The sequence below is a fragment of the Melopsittacus undulatus genome, chromosome 3 (genome assembly GCF_012275295.1).
Source record: "Melopsittacus undulatus isolate bMelUnd1 chromosome 3, bMelUnd1.mat.Z, whole genome shotgun sequence".
NCBI lineage: Eukaryota > Metazoa > Chordata > Aves > Psittaciformes > Psittaculidae > Melopsittacus > Melopsittacus undulatus.
In genome coordinates, this window is record NC_047529.1 from 16,806,551 (window position 1) to 16,824,520 (window position 17,970).

The 17,970-nt window shown below is 37.6% G+C and overlaps 1 protein-coding gene across 1 annotated transcript in view; it reads left to right on the forward strand.

Annotated features, from left to right (window-relative positions):
* PKHD1 (PKHD1 ciliary IPT domain containing fibrocystin/polyductin) overlaps window positions 1-17,970 on the forward strand; it is a 243,492-nt gene that overhangs the window by 159,567 nt on the left and 65,955 nt on the right. The window contains exons 51-57 of the mRNA XM_031046619.2: window positions 652-789; window positions 9,539-9,652; window positions 11,585-11,672; window positions 12,501-12,655; window positions 14,425-14,577; window positions 14,896-15,774; window positions 16,917-17,079. Of these exons, the coding sequence (XP_030902479.2) occupies window positions 652-789; window positions 9,539-9,652; window positions 11,585-11,672; window positions 12,501-12,655; window positions 14,425-14,577; window positions 14,896-15,774; window positions 16,917-17,079 (1,690 nt within the window). The remainder of the gene's footprint in view (window positions 1-651; window positions 790-9,538; window positions 9,653-11,584; window positions 11,673-12,500; window positions 12,656-14,424; window positions 14,578-14,895; window positions 15,775-16,916; window positions 17,080-17,970) is intronic.

The following is a 17,970-nucleotide window of genomic DNA, read 5'->3' on the forward strand; positions in this document are numbered from 1 at the left end:
TCAATACCTGAGAGAGTAAAGCCAAATTGGAGAGAAGAACAAGTAGTGACAGGATGTCATTAGAAGTTGGTTATCACCCTGGTTTATTCAGCATGTCACCCTGATCACTGCTGTTAACAAGGTGGGGACTTGTAGGCTTTTTGTGCCATGGAGCACATATTTGATACTGTTGGAATTTTCTCTTTCATCAGTCTCGTTCTCTTCTGTGCCATGAGGGTAAAATGCTGTCTGGACACAGCTTAACTTAGTCCTGGTTCATTACAATGGGTGATCAAGATTTACTGTTATAAACAGAGCCAGATTCACCTAGCAAGATTGCCATGCCACCCTAACATGCTGTCTTTCACATGCATGCCTAAAGGTTTAAGCAACATTTGATATGGCCTATGCATGCAACAATGCTGTAAATATGGTGTTGTTACTCATTTATCAGATCACAACTGCGCTATGGAGCCTCAGCTGTAGATGAACCTCTGGTTGTGGGTGCTGCACAAACACACAAACCCTCCCCCAGGAGTTCTAAGCAAAAGCAATCTAAATAAAGCAAAACTCAAGCAAACCTAACATTCTTCACCTATAATGCCACACTTTATGGCAACTAGTGTTATTAGGATGCCATCATTCTAAACAACCTTTTGCTTTGTTTCTCAGATCGGACCATCCTGGTGGATATGGCGCTTCCTCCTCTGAGAGGCCTTTACATCCTGGGGACTCTTGAGTTCCCCAGCAACTCCAGCAATGTCCTGAGTGCAGCCTGTATAGTGGTGGCTGGGGGAACACTGAAAGTGGGTGAGTTGCCTGTCTTCTGGATGCTTGGGGTTTATTTTTGTTCTTGATAGACAGCAAAAGTGGGAAGAAAGACTGTGTAGTGTTACTATAAACAAGTTGGCCATCTAATGTCCTATAGCTATTTGGATATCTGCAGTGTGGACGCCCAGAATCCATATTAGCCACAGTGATTATCCACTGGATTTAATTACCTGTTAATTTCATAGCAACATATTGCAAATGCTGCTATCTTCACCCCACTGAAGCTAATGGCAGTCATCCTGATTTCATTGCAACTGAGATTGTATCTGATATGTATAAAAGTCCTCCCTGCTTCATGTAGGGTTGCTTTATGAGACATAAATTCCTCAAGGCAGGATCTACCTTAGTGTTCAAGGCAGTGTCTGGTGTCTGTGGGCATTGGTAAGACACTGCTAAGTGACACAGAAGTATTTAAAGCCAACATAAACAGAGTCATGAGGAGCCCCCAGAGTGCCTGGAAATCCCGCTGTGGCATGAAACTACCACAGCTGGATTCAGCACATTTGTTCCTCCCATCCCTCCATACGGATAAGCACCAAGACATCAGGGAGATATTGCCTTGCCCCTATTTATAGTGGTTTCAGAGTCCCCAGTGTCACTGTGGCTGTTCCACGTTATTTGCAAAGGACAGGATCAGTGTTTTTCCACACAGAAGTAATTACTCACATAATTCCCCTTAAATACCAAGGTTCCTAAAGCCAAGCATTGTATTTACTTACAGGAATCCTTAGGACACTGGGATCACATTGTTGATCACTGCTTGACCTTTCTTGAGATTGGTTTCATGAACTTTAAAAAGAGAATTTGTTTGTGTAATCACCTCCTGAGGAAGTCTGCTCCAATATGTGTTTGTTGTTAATCTCAGGGGACTGTTTAGCTAACACAGTACTGGCTAAAAGAGTTATTTTTCTGTCTTGTGCTTTTCCTTGAAAAAAAAAAGAGGTTTAAAAGCCCTAATCTAGGAGGTTAATATACATATATATATATATATATACTTAAAAGAGTCAGGCTTTTCTTTCTTACACTCTTTTGTAGTTTAAATATGGTTTCATATTGGTTTTAAGAAAAAGCATGTGTTCATTGCTAAAAACACTTATTAAAAAAACATTGAGGCACTTCTTTGCTGCACAAATTCCCCTCCAGCACATCTGTGAATGGTAATGATATTAAAAAGCTAAACAGGTATTTGCAGCTGTTAGATTCTAGTCCAGCATCTTCTGGAGAGCTATTCTTGCTCTTGTTTCAGCTGTGAGATGATAGGTGGGTAAAGACTCTGCAAGTTTCCCGTATCTTATACTGGTTTCTATGCTTGCTTGTAGAACTAGGAGCACATGCCTTTTTTCCTTTCCTCTTTCTCTTCCCATGTGTTCAAGGCCTAAAGGTAACTTCTTGAAGCCCATCTGTCCAATCCTGACTGTTCCATGCCTGAAGGAAGGTTTTGAAGCCCATCTGTCCAATTCTACCACACCCTAAAGAAATCCTGACACAAAATAGATAATGAGACAGTTTAGTAAACAGATTTAATAGATGTGGACATCAGCACTCAGCATTGCCTGAGCAGGATCTGAGGTCGACATCATGTGAGCCAAACCCCCAGATCCTCCTTGTTGCCTAAATTCTCCATCCCTTGTTTTCAGCATCGTAATCTTTGGTCAAATAATGTTGCTTCTAATTCAGTGGCAGAGTCCCAAAACTTTCTGGTAGAGCCTGAGTATTTTGTTCACTTAAACTACTAGAGAGCAATAATAAGTTTTAGAAACAAATCTTACTTGGACCCTGGTGTCCTTTGGAATACTTGTATCTTACCTGAAGAAAAAAGTTAGATAGTTAAATGAAGACTATAAGTACACAGGAATTGAGTGATGATGAGAAATACATAACAATGGGGGGAAAATCCGTGTAAAATTTGAGTTTATGAAACATCAACAAGAACCTAATTGATTTTTATTAAAATAATAATTTGCAGGGAAACTGAGATGAGAAAATAAAGTGACTGTTGGGAGGCTAGAGTTCTTGGGACACCTTTGGTCCCCCAGGGCTTGTCATCACTTTCCTTTTTAAAGTATGTTCACAAATTAGTGTGAGTTGTGATCGACAGAATCATTGGAAGATATGAGGTGATTAAAGAGGGTTGTAAGAACTCTGTTAGAGCCTTTGGACAACCCAGGAGTAAAATGTATGAGTCTATCCCCCAGTAATTTGTCCAGGTGCATGTAGCACTTCAGTGTTTTTGGACCCAGGCAGACTTTCTGATTACTTCTCTAGTAGTCTTAGCTTCCAGATAAGGACCTTCTCTTTTTCACTTAAAATTTCAGAGTCTCTTCTTTGATGGCGATATTTGCAACAGCATTTTAGAATGCATGTACTTCTACCTCTATGTGTTACCATGCTGTAAAAAAAACTTAGCTCTTTTTCCAATTTATAGGGGAGAGATTGAGGTTCAGGAAGATTACGTGATTTGTTAAATATCACTAGCACACCTGTGTCAGAATAAGAAAAGAAATTTTGAGCTCAACATCTTGAGAGTGTTTTTTCACTTCTCAGGATGATTCCATTCATTTTAACCCATAAGTCAGCATTGAAATGCAGATCATATGCACAAAAAGTGTCTGTTCCACTGTTGGACAAAGTCATCAGCTCCTGATAAGTCTGCAGAATATGCTGAAGTTTGCTTTACTCAAATTGTTCTGTTGGTTTCATCCTGAACTCCACTGTACTCGTCTTTACTGGAAGGCCTTTTGGTTTTTTACATAGAACTCATCCAGTAATTATCTAGATAGGATTTCTCTTTTTAGTCTCAATTTGTCACTTTTTTTTTTTTTTACTTTTGCATATCTTGTGATAGCTGCTTGTCATTCATGTCACTCATTTGAGGCAAGGCGCCTAAGCTCTTCATTAGCTCATGGTTTGATTGTCTGCAGATGAAACCCCAGACATTTCTGATGTCTCTTACCTTGTTGGTGGTAAGAGCTGTAAAACATTCAGTCCCTTTCTTCTCAGAACCCCCATATTGGCTTCCCAAAGGATAAATCACTTCATAAAATAGCTGTGTGTTAATGATGATTAATGCTCAGTCTTATAACAATTAGGACACAAGTGAGTTTCATGAATTGGCTATTTTTTCCAACTTCTCCAGTCCATCTATTGTGTGAGTCCCACCTTCTTTAGCTCTGAGCCTAGTCTGTTCTTGCAGTCACATAGTCCCCCTCCACAGCTATTCAACTTGTATGAAGATGGAGTACTGTTTATGTATTGAGATCAATTTTTCGTCCCTCATCACAGAAAAAGTGGTTTGAAAAGTTCATTGCACCACCTGCATCCTCTTCACTCAGCCCCTGTCTGCTCTACTTTTACCTTTTCCAAGCCACCTGGTTTCTTTTGAATTGATTGTACCATTTAAGGAAGGGATTCATATGTTTAAGGCACCCAAATTTAGGTGTAACATGTGGACATTGGTTTATGAGCTGGCTAATTTGGTACAGATCTAGTCAATACAGTCAGTGGAGTCATTGCAGTAAGTGGGACTTGCTAATACAGGGTTCTAGAGCAAATTGCAGTCTGCTATATTGTCTCATCTCTTAACTCAGACAGCCAGAGAACATGGAAATATCTGCATTAAGAAATCTAAAAGTAAGGATATGAATCTCCCTGGAAATACAGTTCAGTTGTGTGAGTATAAGGATTTTGCATCACTTTTGGGCATCCTCAGGTGTCCCACCTGGTCTCCAGCTTCTGCTTCAAAAACCCCTCTTCTGTCATTGATCACTCTCTTATATCTGCCAACTTCATATAGTGGTTTTGAGGGCATTAGGACTCTCAGATGGCATCAGACATCTATATTTAGGCAGCTGAATCCTATCCTGTGTGTCTTCCTTCTTATTCCTTGGGCATTCAGCTTTCACTTCTGGCTGCTGATTCCCTTCTGGCTGCTGGTTCCTATTCCACAGCTATCTGTCCCTCATCTCTTCTGTTTATTTGGCAGCATCACCTGTAAGGGGCAACCCATGTGATGTATCCTTGTTTACAAGCTGCTTTTACAGGCTTCTTTGTTGAGTGCAGTCTGAATACCTGAAGGAAAAGCCCAGGAAGGAGAACCAGCATTAAGTGACTATCAAGCTGTGTATTGACCACAAATAAAAACTCTTCAAACTTTCTGGTGACAATATACCATGGTTTTCAAAATAACCTTGGATGCAGAAAACACAGAGCTGATATTGGAAGTGAACATGACAAGATACTTAACAAAGTCTATTTGACAATTGAAGGAAGGGGATCTTATCTCGGAGAGTTCCTTGCTCTTACATGCGATAGCCGTTGCAGTGGCACATTGTAAAGAAAGGAAAGGCTAGAAGGGAGTAAACACCCACTATTCTAGGAAAAAAAAAGAATGGGTTTTGCTATGGAAAAATAAAAAATAACATAACAAAAATCTGTCAGGAAAAACATCTGGAATAAAACTGAAATATGAAAACAATGGAAACAGTAAAATAGAACCAGGCTGCAGTACAGAACAAGTGAAAATCTGGATAGAAAAAAACATACCTCTCTGTTTTCTCCCTTGATTTTATTTTCCTATTTTTATACAGTAGGGTTTATGCTCTCCAGAGCTTAGACCTGATGAAGGATTATGAACCAGCTGCAACCATTGTGTTAACAGATGTATTTCAATCCAGCCAGCTGAACCTCACACTTCTTCATTAACAAATATAATCAGTGGTGACTTTACTAATAGCACAGGTTGTTTCTCACACATGTGATTATCATATTTGGCTTTTTTGGGGGGTTTTTTTGGTTCTTTTTGTTTTTTTTTTGCATTTGTTGTGGTGCTGGAGTTCCCTGGAGTTCCCTGGAAGAAGACCAGCTTTAGATACCCCTTGTAGAAAGTCATGCATCTGCAGTGAGGCTATTTGATGTGACATGTATCATCAGACAGACAGTGAAAACACAAACTGATAGTGCAGTGCCTGTGCAGAGCCCATCTTGTAGGAAGTTGCAGAGTTGCTGCATATGCATCAGCAGGTTGACCTGTGTGTGTACTGAAGGAACACCTGAAATATCCAGAGTGGGAAAACCACTGCTCAGGAACAGTACTCAGGTTGGCAGATGTGTCGTATCCAGATAAATAAGCAGGTCCCTCAAATTCCAGATAAACTTTCCAGTTGGAAGAACATGTGTTTGAGGAAACTCTTTCTATTTTCTGCACATCTCACCAGACTCTTCTGCCAGCTTCTAGTTTACTAGCTGCAATTTCCTTTTATTTTTCTGGTTCTCCGCCAGCAGTGCCTCATTATCTCACCTTATGATCAACCAAGTTGCTCATCAATTTGATAAGCTTTCCAGTTGCAGTAGGAGTAACTGGACAGTTTGACGTGATCTTCAGCTCAATAAGGTGGGGCAAATATCCCAAAGTTTTCACATCCAAAGTTCAAAGATGGGCACTTAAAGCCCATATTCTTCACATATGTGTTGCAGAGATTGTAATTCCAGTGTTTATGCCAACTTCGTAGTTTAAACAAAACTGTTTATTGCAAGAGCTGTGATTTTATATGCCAGTCAGTTACTTTGTAAGATGATAAAACTTATCCAGCCCCAGTGACTTCGGTACATTAACTGTTTTGGATTTCCCTATGAGTAAGCTGAGGTAGCTGTCATTTCTGTGTCTTTGTTTTCAAGAGCCGCTCTGTAGGGTTGCATTTAGACTAAGCCAAAGTGTGTATCTCAGACTTTACTTTGCTTTTCCCTTTCTATTCCTTTGTTCTCCATCCAATCACAATACCTTCTCAAGATGTCATATTATATTTTGAATATTCTTCACTTTCTTTCCTAATTCTTCACATTCAAATTATTTATGATTTTGCTGGCCTATGTCTTTAACTGTTTTTTGCCCATTTGTGTCAGCTTCTCTATTACTTTCAGTATCTTTACACTACTTTGGGTCATTGATAAAATGTCACATACCACGGAGCTTCCAAGATCAGACCTATGTGAATCAATGCCCCCATTTTAATAAGTCAGCCTGTAAGTTAATGTGTGCCATGTTCGTGCTGTACCAGTGTAGTTCGTTAATCAGAAAGTTTGGTACTACTAAGTCAAGTGCCTTGGAGAAGCCAATTATATTATATCAAAGCTATTATCTTTATAAACTAAACCTGTAATCTCATTAGAAGATGATAACAAGGAAGTTTCACAAGACCTTTTTTCTATAAATCCAGGTTGATTGGCATTAATTATATCATCCACCTTTAATGATTTATTAATTGTGTTCAGAGTTGGACATTCAATTTTTATTTATTTTTCCCCTAGAATCAGTGTCAAGCTGACAGGCCTGTGATTACCTGGGGCTTTTACTTTTATCTTTGAAATATTGGCACAATATTAGCTTACTTCAAGTGCTCTGAGACATCGTGAGCAATCCCAAACTTGCTGAAAAGTCCACCTTAATAGTCCAATGGTTTTCTGGGCCACTTCTTTTGCAGAAGTTGCATTGAAGCTGCTGAAATCTATTGATTTAAACCCATGGAACTATTTAGGGAAATAAACAGGTATTCAGAGTATTTTTGTTCTAAATATACTTCAAACAAGTCAATTTTTTTTACTTATAGATACCTCCCATGTTCTTTTGTGTCATCTACCATTTGCAGTTTCCAGCCACTGAAACATTTCTGTGAGCATTATCTTCCTATTTTTTTTATTTCTTTTGTAAAAATTTAATATGGTGATGAGATATTAACAACAGTTTCATTATATTTTTTGTCACTCTGATTGCATATTGGGTTTGTGTGCTTTTTTTTCTTTAATAAGGGTAATATTTCTTAACCTATTATCATGCTTTTTATCATTAAAAATTCTTAAGAGTGATGATGTCCAGTTCAAGCCTTTAGAAGTCACATTTCCAAGCATTTGTCTCTGTTTGTTAAGCCTGAAAACCTACTTAAAAATGGCTTTAAAAGTGAGCTGAGAATTCAATAAACCACATGGCTATTTATAACTGATTTAACTAGAAGAAATAGTAAATGCTTTGTAACCAGGAGTAGAATAATAATACCAATAATAACACCAACAGTAATTCATAATGATAGTTAATAATAATCTCCTCTTTAAGAGGCATCAACATGATTAGGAACTGGTAATTGTGAATAACATTGTAAAATCAGTATAATGGTCTCCAGAGTTTTTTTGTTGAGTCTTTCTTTAGCCTTCACTGTAGCTAATACCTTTATCTTAGGGAAGAAGTTTGACCCAAGGATTGTGAAAAGTATATTCAGGCTGAATATTTTAAATCATATCTTGCTGTGACAGTGAAGCAGGAAAATAGTCACTCTGCGTACAAAAATAGACACAACTATCTACATAGTCCAGTATCTGAAGGGGGCTATAGGGATGCTGGTGAGGGACTATTCATTAGGGACTGTAGTGATAGGACAAGGGGTAATGGGTTGAAACTTAAACAGCAGAGGTTTAGATTGGATATAAGGAAGAAATTCTTTACTGTAAGGGTGGTGAGGTACTGGAATGGGTTGCCCAGGGAAGTTGTGAATGCTCCATCCCTGACGGTGTTCAAGGACAGGTTGGACAGAGCCTTGGGTCCCATGTTTTAGTGTGACGTGTCCCTGCCAATAGCAGGGGAGTTGGAACTTGGTGATCTTAAGGTCCTTTCCAACCCTAATTATTCTATGATTCTATGATCCTATGATAGCTCTTCTGTTATTTTCAGTGGATATTTGTTTAACCTAGTGCATCAGTGGTGAAAGTGCTTATTACTAGTTTTGCTTTGTGAAAGCAATATTTGGTGGCAGCTCAGTTCCTGGTTTTCTTGTGTTCAAACCACAGTTATGAGAGTTTAAAAAAAAAAGTCAAACATGGTTTGGATGGATGATGAACACTGTAAAACTGAATTCCCTCCATGTCCCCAGAGAAGATATGAGCTCACTGGTGTGAGATATATTAAATGGATTTGCAAATCTTGTACTGCTTGTATTTTACCCATTTAAAAGGCTGTAAAGAGAATCTAAATATCCACAGATATAATCAGACACTGGTGGGGAACAATGAATTTTTTTAGTTATTTTACTTATCTAAAATGCTCTTAAAGAGAAATATTTCTTTAGGATACAAAATCAGTTTTCCTTTCCAAACTAGTAATTTTTAAATATTAAAAGAATGTGACAGGACAACTAATTTTGTACAGATATGTATATATATTTTAGTTCTACATCTGCTGCAGTTTTCTGTTGCATAATTGATTTAATCTCTAATTTCAAAGGAATGCTGAACTCTTTTACTGGACTCCGCATACATTTCTCCAGGGCAAAAGCTGTCCTACTTTTTCCTCCTTAGTGTCTGTTTAGTGCTGGGGCATTTTCTTCTGAAGCTGTAAACTACCCTTGGTGAAATAAATAAAGACAAATTTGGAATAGTTTACTGTACAGACTTACCACCACAAGAGCCACCATTGCACACCAAACCTTCTTGGGCATTTTCTTCTCCCTTACTCTTTTTCCTCAATATTTCCATTGGTCTGAAAGACCATTTTACTCAGCCTAGCTGAAGAACTCATTATGTGAGACCTGGTGAAATGGTAAAGGACCAGAAAAGCAAAAATAGGCTGAGGAGAGAAATTTAGACCCCTACATTTGGATTTGTGCACCCCAGTTACACCTGAATTTCAGCATTACAAAAGACATTGATATCTTTCTGATGGGTTGTTGCTGTTCTGTCTTTATTGCAGGTTCTACTCATCATCCCTTAGAAAGGGATTTAAAGCTGCTGGTCCTTCTTCGAGCATCTGAAGGGATTTACTGTGATCAGCTGGAGGAAATAAATGTCCACCCAGGGAGTATTGGTATGTAACATGAGTTCAGCTTTTCATAGGAAACCAGTCTTAGACAACAGCCAAATCTACCATTGTTAAGCCTGTTGGAATGTCATATAGGAAAACATCTAACAAAAGTTCACACTTGTTTTTTGATCTAAAAATTTTAACTTTCACCAGGATTTCACGGATTTTTGTGGAGGACTTTGTTTACTTAAAATTTGACAGACTTGAGAAACTAGATGTCAAATCCTGAGGTCTTTATATAAGAAACTGGAGATGACTTAAAAGACACATGTGCAAGGGTTTTTCTTGGTTGTAGACTTGAGATTTGTAGAAGGTAGCTGTCAAAATTGAAAATATTAAAACTAAGATGACCTTGCTTAGTGGAGAGAAATGCATATTGCTTTGGTCTCAATTATCTTTGGTCTCTCTTAGGATGAAAAACGTTGCCCTCAAATTTCAAGGCTAACATGATGAGCTTAAACTTACATAGCTATTTTTAAATGCTTGGCTTAAGTGAGAGTAATTACACCCAAGAGCTACTACATGGACGCAAATGTACACATTTAAATATTTCCAAGCACTTAAAAGCACAGAAAAACTGGCAGAAGAAGGTTTATGTTAACTTGTACATGTTCTCATATAATTGAGGTTAAAGAAATAAGTTCACTTTTTTGGTTTTGCATATTTTAAGATGTTTTAAACACTAGGTGAGTATTGCAGGGTTTTGTTCATTGAAGAACTTCTGTAAAGACAGTAGAAAATCAGAATTCTAGCAAAAGAAATTGCCCAGGCAAGGTTTGTAGAATATTAGAGAAATTTTGAGAAAAAAAAAATGAATAAATAATCAGAAATTCCAAATTCATTTCTGATTATGACATTGAGAAACCATTGCACAGATTGATCAAACAACTGCAAAATTCTAGCAGATAACTAAGTGTAATGTTTGGAAAGCAAGACACACACCTAACTGACAGAGGAAATGGATTTTGAGGGGGGTTTAAAGTCTAGATTACTGAGGAGTTGAAGTATAACAATTGCTAGCAATTTAGCTTCCTATGACTTTAGTGTCTAGAAAAGAAAATAGATGCATTGCTGCAGCTTATCACACTATCATGTCAGACTTCACAACTATTCATATTATCATTTTAAACCACAGCAAACGCAGTATCGTGGAAGCTATTTTGAAAGTCTGTCTTGGTGGGATAGTCAGGGTTGCATTACCAGTGCTTGCTGCAGTCTTTTTTTAGACTATAGTTGCACAGTACATCATGGAAAAAAGTTGTCTGTTGAGGAGATTAGCCCAAGCAGTAAAATGGGTTCACTAAATATTTGAAGCACAACTCCTCTGAAGCAATGTGTTACTATTAGAGATGTAGGACAAATGTTGAACTGACGTAAATGAAAAGATGTTCAGATCAGGTCAGCAAACTGGAATAAAATAATTCAATGCAGGACATCAGATTTTTTTTTAATGTTTCAAATGTAATCTTCTTGGAGCATCTGTACGAAAAGTTTCTGTACCTTAGCTTTTTACCATGGTTTTGGATCTGCTTTCCAGAAAAAAAAAAGTAGTGGGTTTTTTTTTCCACAGATAAGAAATATAAATGAGTAATTTTTGGTATCTTTTTTTCCTGGAATTTTTGCTGAATTTTTTTACTTTGTTAGATTTTTTTTCGGGTTGATACCTTTGTAATTCTAATTTGAGTTAATGAGACTTTGATGGTACAATCCTCTTTCTTGGTTTTACATGTGATGGTAATTCTATTTTATTAATTGTTCATTTCTAGTTCACTTTGTCTTTCAAGTGGAGGCTATGTGCTGTTCTTACACTTTTCATAAAATATAGAAGCACACTTTAATAAATATAAAGATTCATTTGTATTTAGTTATTAGTTCAGTTCTTCTCAAGTCTCTCTTTCCCTTACCTTTGAACTTCTGCTTCTGTTTTTTTTCCAGGGGTTTATGGACTGGTGCAAATCTATAGTGCTTATCCTAAGATATCTTGGACACATCTTGGAACTAATGCTGCTCCTGGCAATGAAAGGTGGTATTTTTCCCAAATATACCTCAAAATACTAAGTTTTGACTCCTGTCCCTATAACTAGCATGTTCCTATGAGTTGCATTACGCTTTTCCTTTTAAAAGAACAGCTATATTACTTGCAAGAAAATAATACTATTTTTACATTAACTTTAATTCTAAAGAAGAATTAATTTGAGATTTCCTGCCTGCTGCCTGCCTCTCTCTCTTCCTTCCTTCTTCTCTCCCTCCCTTAATTCTTTCTCTCTCTTTCTTCCTCACTTCCTCCCTCCTATCACATCCACAATGTAATGTCTTAGATATCCAGGAACATTTTACATAGCAAGAGGTACTCTTCTTTAGGGAATCAAATATTGCTTTACATGCCAAATTCAGAGAGCTGAATTGCCTTCCACCCACTACTGACTGTACCGATGAACTATACCGGAACCTTAAATGCCAAGGGCACACACACACACGGCCCTGCATGTGAACACCTACATTTTGCTGTCAAAACAAAGTCGAAAGCTGATTTTCAGCTCTGCAGGATGTTCCTAGCATCAAAAACGGTCTGACACATCTCTGGTATGCAACTTACTTGGCAATGCAACTCTGTACTGGAACTGTATACCTTATTAATCAATGGTGTGAAATAGACATATCAGGATTAATTTCCTCCCACATATCTTAGACATCTGTTTTTGAAGAAAGGCCTAAAGCTGTTTTTCTTAGGGCATAGCCTGTGGATTCTATCTGAGATCTGCCTAGGCAAAACTTTTATGAAGTTTTTTAAGAAAATCTAACATAACTCTAAGAAATGTAATTACATTAACTTAGTAATTTGGCATTACAGAATTTTTGTGAAGGACAAAGTAGATTGGAATCATGATGGAGATATTGTGATCAGTTCTTCCTCCTACGAAGCCCACCAAGCTGAAGTCGTTACACTTAAAGAAGTCAATGGTCATAACATAAAAATTAATGAACGCCTTCTACATAGACATATAGGTAAGGAATCTTTCCATTTGAGTTTCCTTCTGAAGCATTGACTTTTCATTTCATATTGCAACAAGATCGATTCTACTTTATTGAGGTCTCTAAATTTCTTTCTTCATGCTCCTTTTTCTCATCATTTTGATACTGAAAACATGATGCTCAAAATTGAACTGAATGGCTGATGTTAACATGAATTTCTGGGAATAGAATGAATAAAGTGCTGAATATTTTTTGAAAATGTCCTGGTGTTCCATGTTTGAAGTAAACTGATTAACACAGAGAGAATGTCACAGATTTTAAGTGGGGAAGAAAGTGCAGGTTTTCTTAGGCATTTTGCATAATCTTTGTTGTGGGCCAAAAACTGAAAAATTAAGACAAATCTTTTTTTTTTTTTTTAAAAAAGTCAAAATAATTAAATTCAGGGAGTTTCAGTTCCATGGCATGAAACTAATGCATTTGTAATCTAATCTATAACTAAACATAAAATTTGCATATAACTTTATTTTCTGTGTAGATTACATGGAATCTGAGTTTAACTGGAAAGAGAGATGCACTGTTGATAATTTATTTAATTTTATTTAAACCTATAAAGTAAATCTATTATCACCTATAAAAAAAATAGAAGAATCTTATTAACAGGTCAAATTCTGAAGCTCCAAACTCAGGATTTTTCTTATGCATAGCAGCATTTTTTTTTTAATTTAGTCTTTATTCAGGGTAGTAGCACAGAATTTAGTATGATGGATAAACAAGTTCAGAACTGTTGTGTGTTTTAAATGGCTTTACCTGCAAACAAAGGTTCACTTGGCACTGAGCACTGTTCTGCAGTTATCCACAGTTTTAGTTGATAGTAGCCTCCTTTGCACAGTTTTGTATGATAATTGCATTAAAAAAAATAAAAAGAAAAGAAAGAATTAAACCTTCTAGTCAGTCTTGGAGCCAGAGAAGAGATATAAATGTATCCCGAGATGAAATGACTGCATACACATTAATTACTGCACCAGTTGTTAGATGTAACTGCATAGAAAAGATCTGATGGGAGAATTAAGAGCTACATAAATTACTGCGATTCACCTGGGCAAATGTGATATCTACAGTATGTGTTTGCACATGAGCTAGTCATTCTCAGCTCCCTTGGTAATTAAAGCAGAAAAATGCACACTGTTCACTTCTATTTCATCTAACCCCAAGCAGATGTATAAAGTAGATAACAAATTGCCCTTGAGAATTGCCATTGCTCTCCATCGTACACAAAACCAGTTTGGATAGTTAAATCATGGCTGTAGATATCTAGTCACCTAAAATTGATTCAAAGCTAGACATCTGCATAAACTTTCTCGAAAGTCTCATTTAGAATGACTTTATTTAGAAATCACACACAACCAAGACTCTATAGCAAATCGGGTTTTAGCATTGTCATTCACGGAAATCAACTCTACAGTGTACTGAAGAATAACTCCAGCACATATAGCTTAGAAAAAAATAAAGTGTGAAGCTGTTCATTGATTTGGCATACCGCAGGGAAAAGGTTTAGCACCTTCTTTTTCTAAAAATTAAATATATTGGTAAAATATAAGTGCATAGTGAATATTTGATGGGCAGGTGGCCTTTCTGTTTTTGTGTTGATGCATGTAAATTCTGCTGGAGGAAAAACACACCTGAATGTCAGTGCAGATTCTGCATAGGAGCTGTGCATAAGCTGTCAGACTTTATGTCCCTCAAAGCACTGTTTTATAGATATGATAGACACTTATCACATTTCCTTTATTGAAACTCCCCAGGGCACTCCCATGACACAGAAGACAGTAGACGCATCCCTTTGGCTGCAGAGGTTGGGCTCCTAACACGGAACGTACAGTTCAAGTCTGATGTGGCTTGCACTGGGAGGATGCTGGTGGGACATTTTACAGACTCCAGTGGGACAGAGTTTGAAGGTAGCTGAGATTCATCTGCCCTCATTGATCAGATCAGTTCTGCCCAAGAATGTATGGTGTAGAAACAGGTGTATCTATTTTCATCTACTGTGCAGTTTAAAGCATAAGTAATGAAATATATATTTTAGGTTCTGTGCGTAGCTGTTTTTTGCTATAGTTTTATACATATTTATAAAAAAAAACCCACTGATTACTAGCAATACACTGACAAACATTGCCTGCTATTATATGCCTGAAAGCAGTTTAAATGGGTGTCATTCTTACTGGTTCTGATGTGATTTTGTAAGCTTTTATTTCACTATAGTTATCTCATTGCAGGTATCCTTCAACTCTTAAATGTTGAATTTTTGAACTTTGGGCCTCCTCAGCTTTCTGCTATTGAATTCAGAAATATATCCCAAGAGTCTTCGGTGGTGTCATTAAGCATTAATGGTAGCTGCGGAGCTGGCATTAAAGCAGTTATGAGCAACCGGATCTTGTTACACGATAATATGGTGTTTAACACAGTTGGACCTGGCATCGATTTGGAAGGGCAAAATCATTCTCTTATCAGGAACCTTGTTATTCTGAGCAGGCAGCCAGAAGACTCATTAAATTGGGTTGCTGGCATCAAGACGAACCTTGCCATTGATGTTTCCCTCTGTGGCAATGTTGTGGCAGGATCTGAAAGAATTGGCTTCCATATCAGGGGGCAAGAGTGTTTGTCAGATGGAGGGTATTGCAGTGAAAATGTGGCCCATTCAAATCTCCATGGCATTCATCTGTACCAGGGAGATGGATTTCAGACCTGCATTAGAATCACAGGTTTTCTATCCTATAAGAATTATGACTACGGTATCATGTTCCACCTTGGAAGCAGCGTCATCATTGACAATATAGTGCTGGTAGACAACACTGTGGGACTCATGCCAGTAGTGTATTGTCTGTATGCCAAGCAATGCCAGACAGGGAAAAGATTCATTGAACTCAGAAACTCCATCATTGTCGCAACAAGCTCAACTTTTGACTGCATCAGAGACAGGATCAAACCTCATTCAGCCAATCAAACAGCCAAGGATCGACCACCATCCTACCCTCTAAGAGGCCGTGTTGGGATTTTATGGCCTACATTCACCACTGTTCCTAGCCAAAGGCCAGATAACCCATGGCACAAAACTGGGAATTGTACAAAAGTCCTGGGACACATGAAGCTGGAAGGTTGGTCTTCTGTGTCCACTGGCGAGATTATTCTGTCACTGTTTTTCCTGACTAATTACATTTTCCCAATTGAAGTTGCAGCTTCCACACCCACAAATGTGAAAGTGGGGAAATCCAAGATTCAGTGACATTTATAACTTAATTGTTCTTCACTTTTATACAGTTCAACAACAAAAAAAGTATTGATTTTTTTTTACTTCCTGAATCTACTGCAGTATAATTATGTCATTTACTAACATATTTCAATTAATGTATAAAATAATGTGTAATATTCTACCTCAAACATGCCTGCCTTCTGTGCTATTTTTCCACTTGATTCATCTCTCTGATCTACAGATACCTCTAGCTAAATGAAGATACTAAGCTTGAGATGTGAATAGCACACTTTGCATTGAATTTGCGTAGAACATAATGACTACAGCTGCACAGAAACAGTTATGGCTTTTATTGTTATAAGGGATTGCACAAGAGGGATAAAAGTTAGTTATGTATGTATTCTTCATCTTTAGTTCAAATGAATTTTACAGTCCCCAGAATAATTTTTGCACTTAGTTGAACCTAGATAGCTGGTTGCTGTGGTCGGATCTAAATAATTTACAGGTTTATTTATTCCTGTTACATATTTTTGTAAGAAAATACATTATCCTCTCTTCACTGAAGAGTAAGGGAGACAGGAAAGACAAATAGACTTGCTCAGGATCTCACAGAATATCTGTGGCAAAACATGGATTTTGTAGCTGCAGAAGAGTTCAGAAGAGTTCAGGGACAGATCCAAGCATATGTCACCAGCTGATGTGATACTGAGATCTGGCAAGTGGATAAACCATCCAAGGCAGGTTGTCATTAAGCTGGTTCTTACTAATTCAGCCCTTGCTCTTTGTTACTTTCTCAGTTACTATTTCTTTTGATTTAAATTCCTATTGGCATGACTTGGTTTGTGTTAATTTAAGATATAACTTAGCTATGTAATATTCTAAAGCTAACTGAAGATCTATGATGAAATCAATTAGTCTGATATGTGCAAAGACATACACATGGAAGCAACTTAACATGGAAAATGTAGTAGAACATAGCCTTTCTCTCTCTAGTTCGGGCACTCCTGTAATCATTTTCCATACTTGAACTTCTCTTAATCCCTGCAGAAGTCACCTTTACTGGTTTTACAAAGAGCTGCTACAGTGAAGACAGGGATGTCTGCATCATGTCAAGTGCTGACCATTTAGGCATTATGCCGCTTATCACTGCAGAGACATCAAAGATGTTACATGTCAATGATAAGGACAAGTTCTACTTGCATCCAACAAGGTAATATGCTTAATTCTGAATTATTTTTATAATGGTTTATGCAAAAAAATCACCTACAGTTTTGGGACTATCCTAACATCTGTTTTTTTATTGGTTTAGAAATAGTTTAAGCAATTAGTTTAGACTGGATGTCTAGCAGAAGAACAGTCCCATTCTTTGTCTCTGCTCCTGTCTGGCAAAAGTGAACAAGCTAGACATCAAACAAACATGTACAGAAAAACTTGAATCCAGGCAACAAACAAACAACAATCTCCACACTTATTTTAGGGCTTTTTTTTGTTTTGTTTTGTTTTTAAATTTGAGATTCAGATTCCATCAAGGTGCATCTCCAGACTAATCCTCTTGGATTTCCTCTTTTACTGACATTTGTATAGCGAAAAAACCTTACACATCCCGTTTCTTAAAACAACATCCTGAGCATCTCTGACTTCTCAGCTTTAGGCTTCAGAAAATGTCAAAACCTCCAGCAAAAAAACCCTGAGACAGGGAATGTCCTTTTGGTTGGGGAATCGGAGCTTGATTTTTGCCTGCAAGATCACATCAGAAATGTTGATCAGTACCAGGCAGGCTGTGAGATGTCAGATGACTGCCAGAACTGCTCATGCCCAGAGAGAATATCATCTGTGTGTGGAGGAACATGGAGGAGGGAGGGGAGAGCTTCGTCTGTTACCTTAAGTCACTGCTGGTTGCAGCAGTTTAAACATACGACATCCGATGGAAACCACATGACTATTTATTTATTACAACCAGTGAACTCAATACAGAGGCTATGTCAGGAAAGCCTTGAAGTAGAAAAAAAATCCAGCAAGGACTCCACTTGCCAGTCAAAAATAATTGGAGGTGTCCCACACTGCAATGTTTAGAGCCCCTCCAGCCTTCTGCCAGAATTTT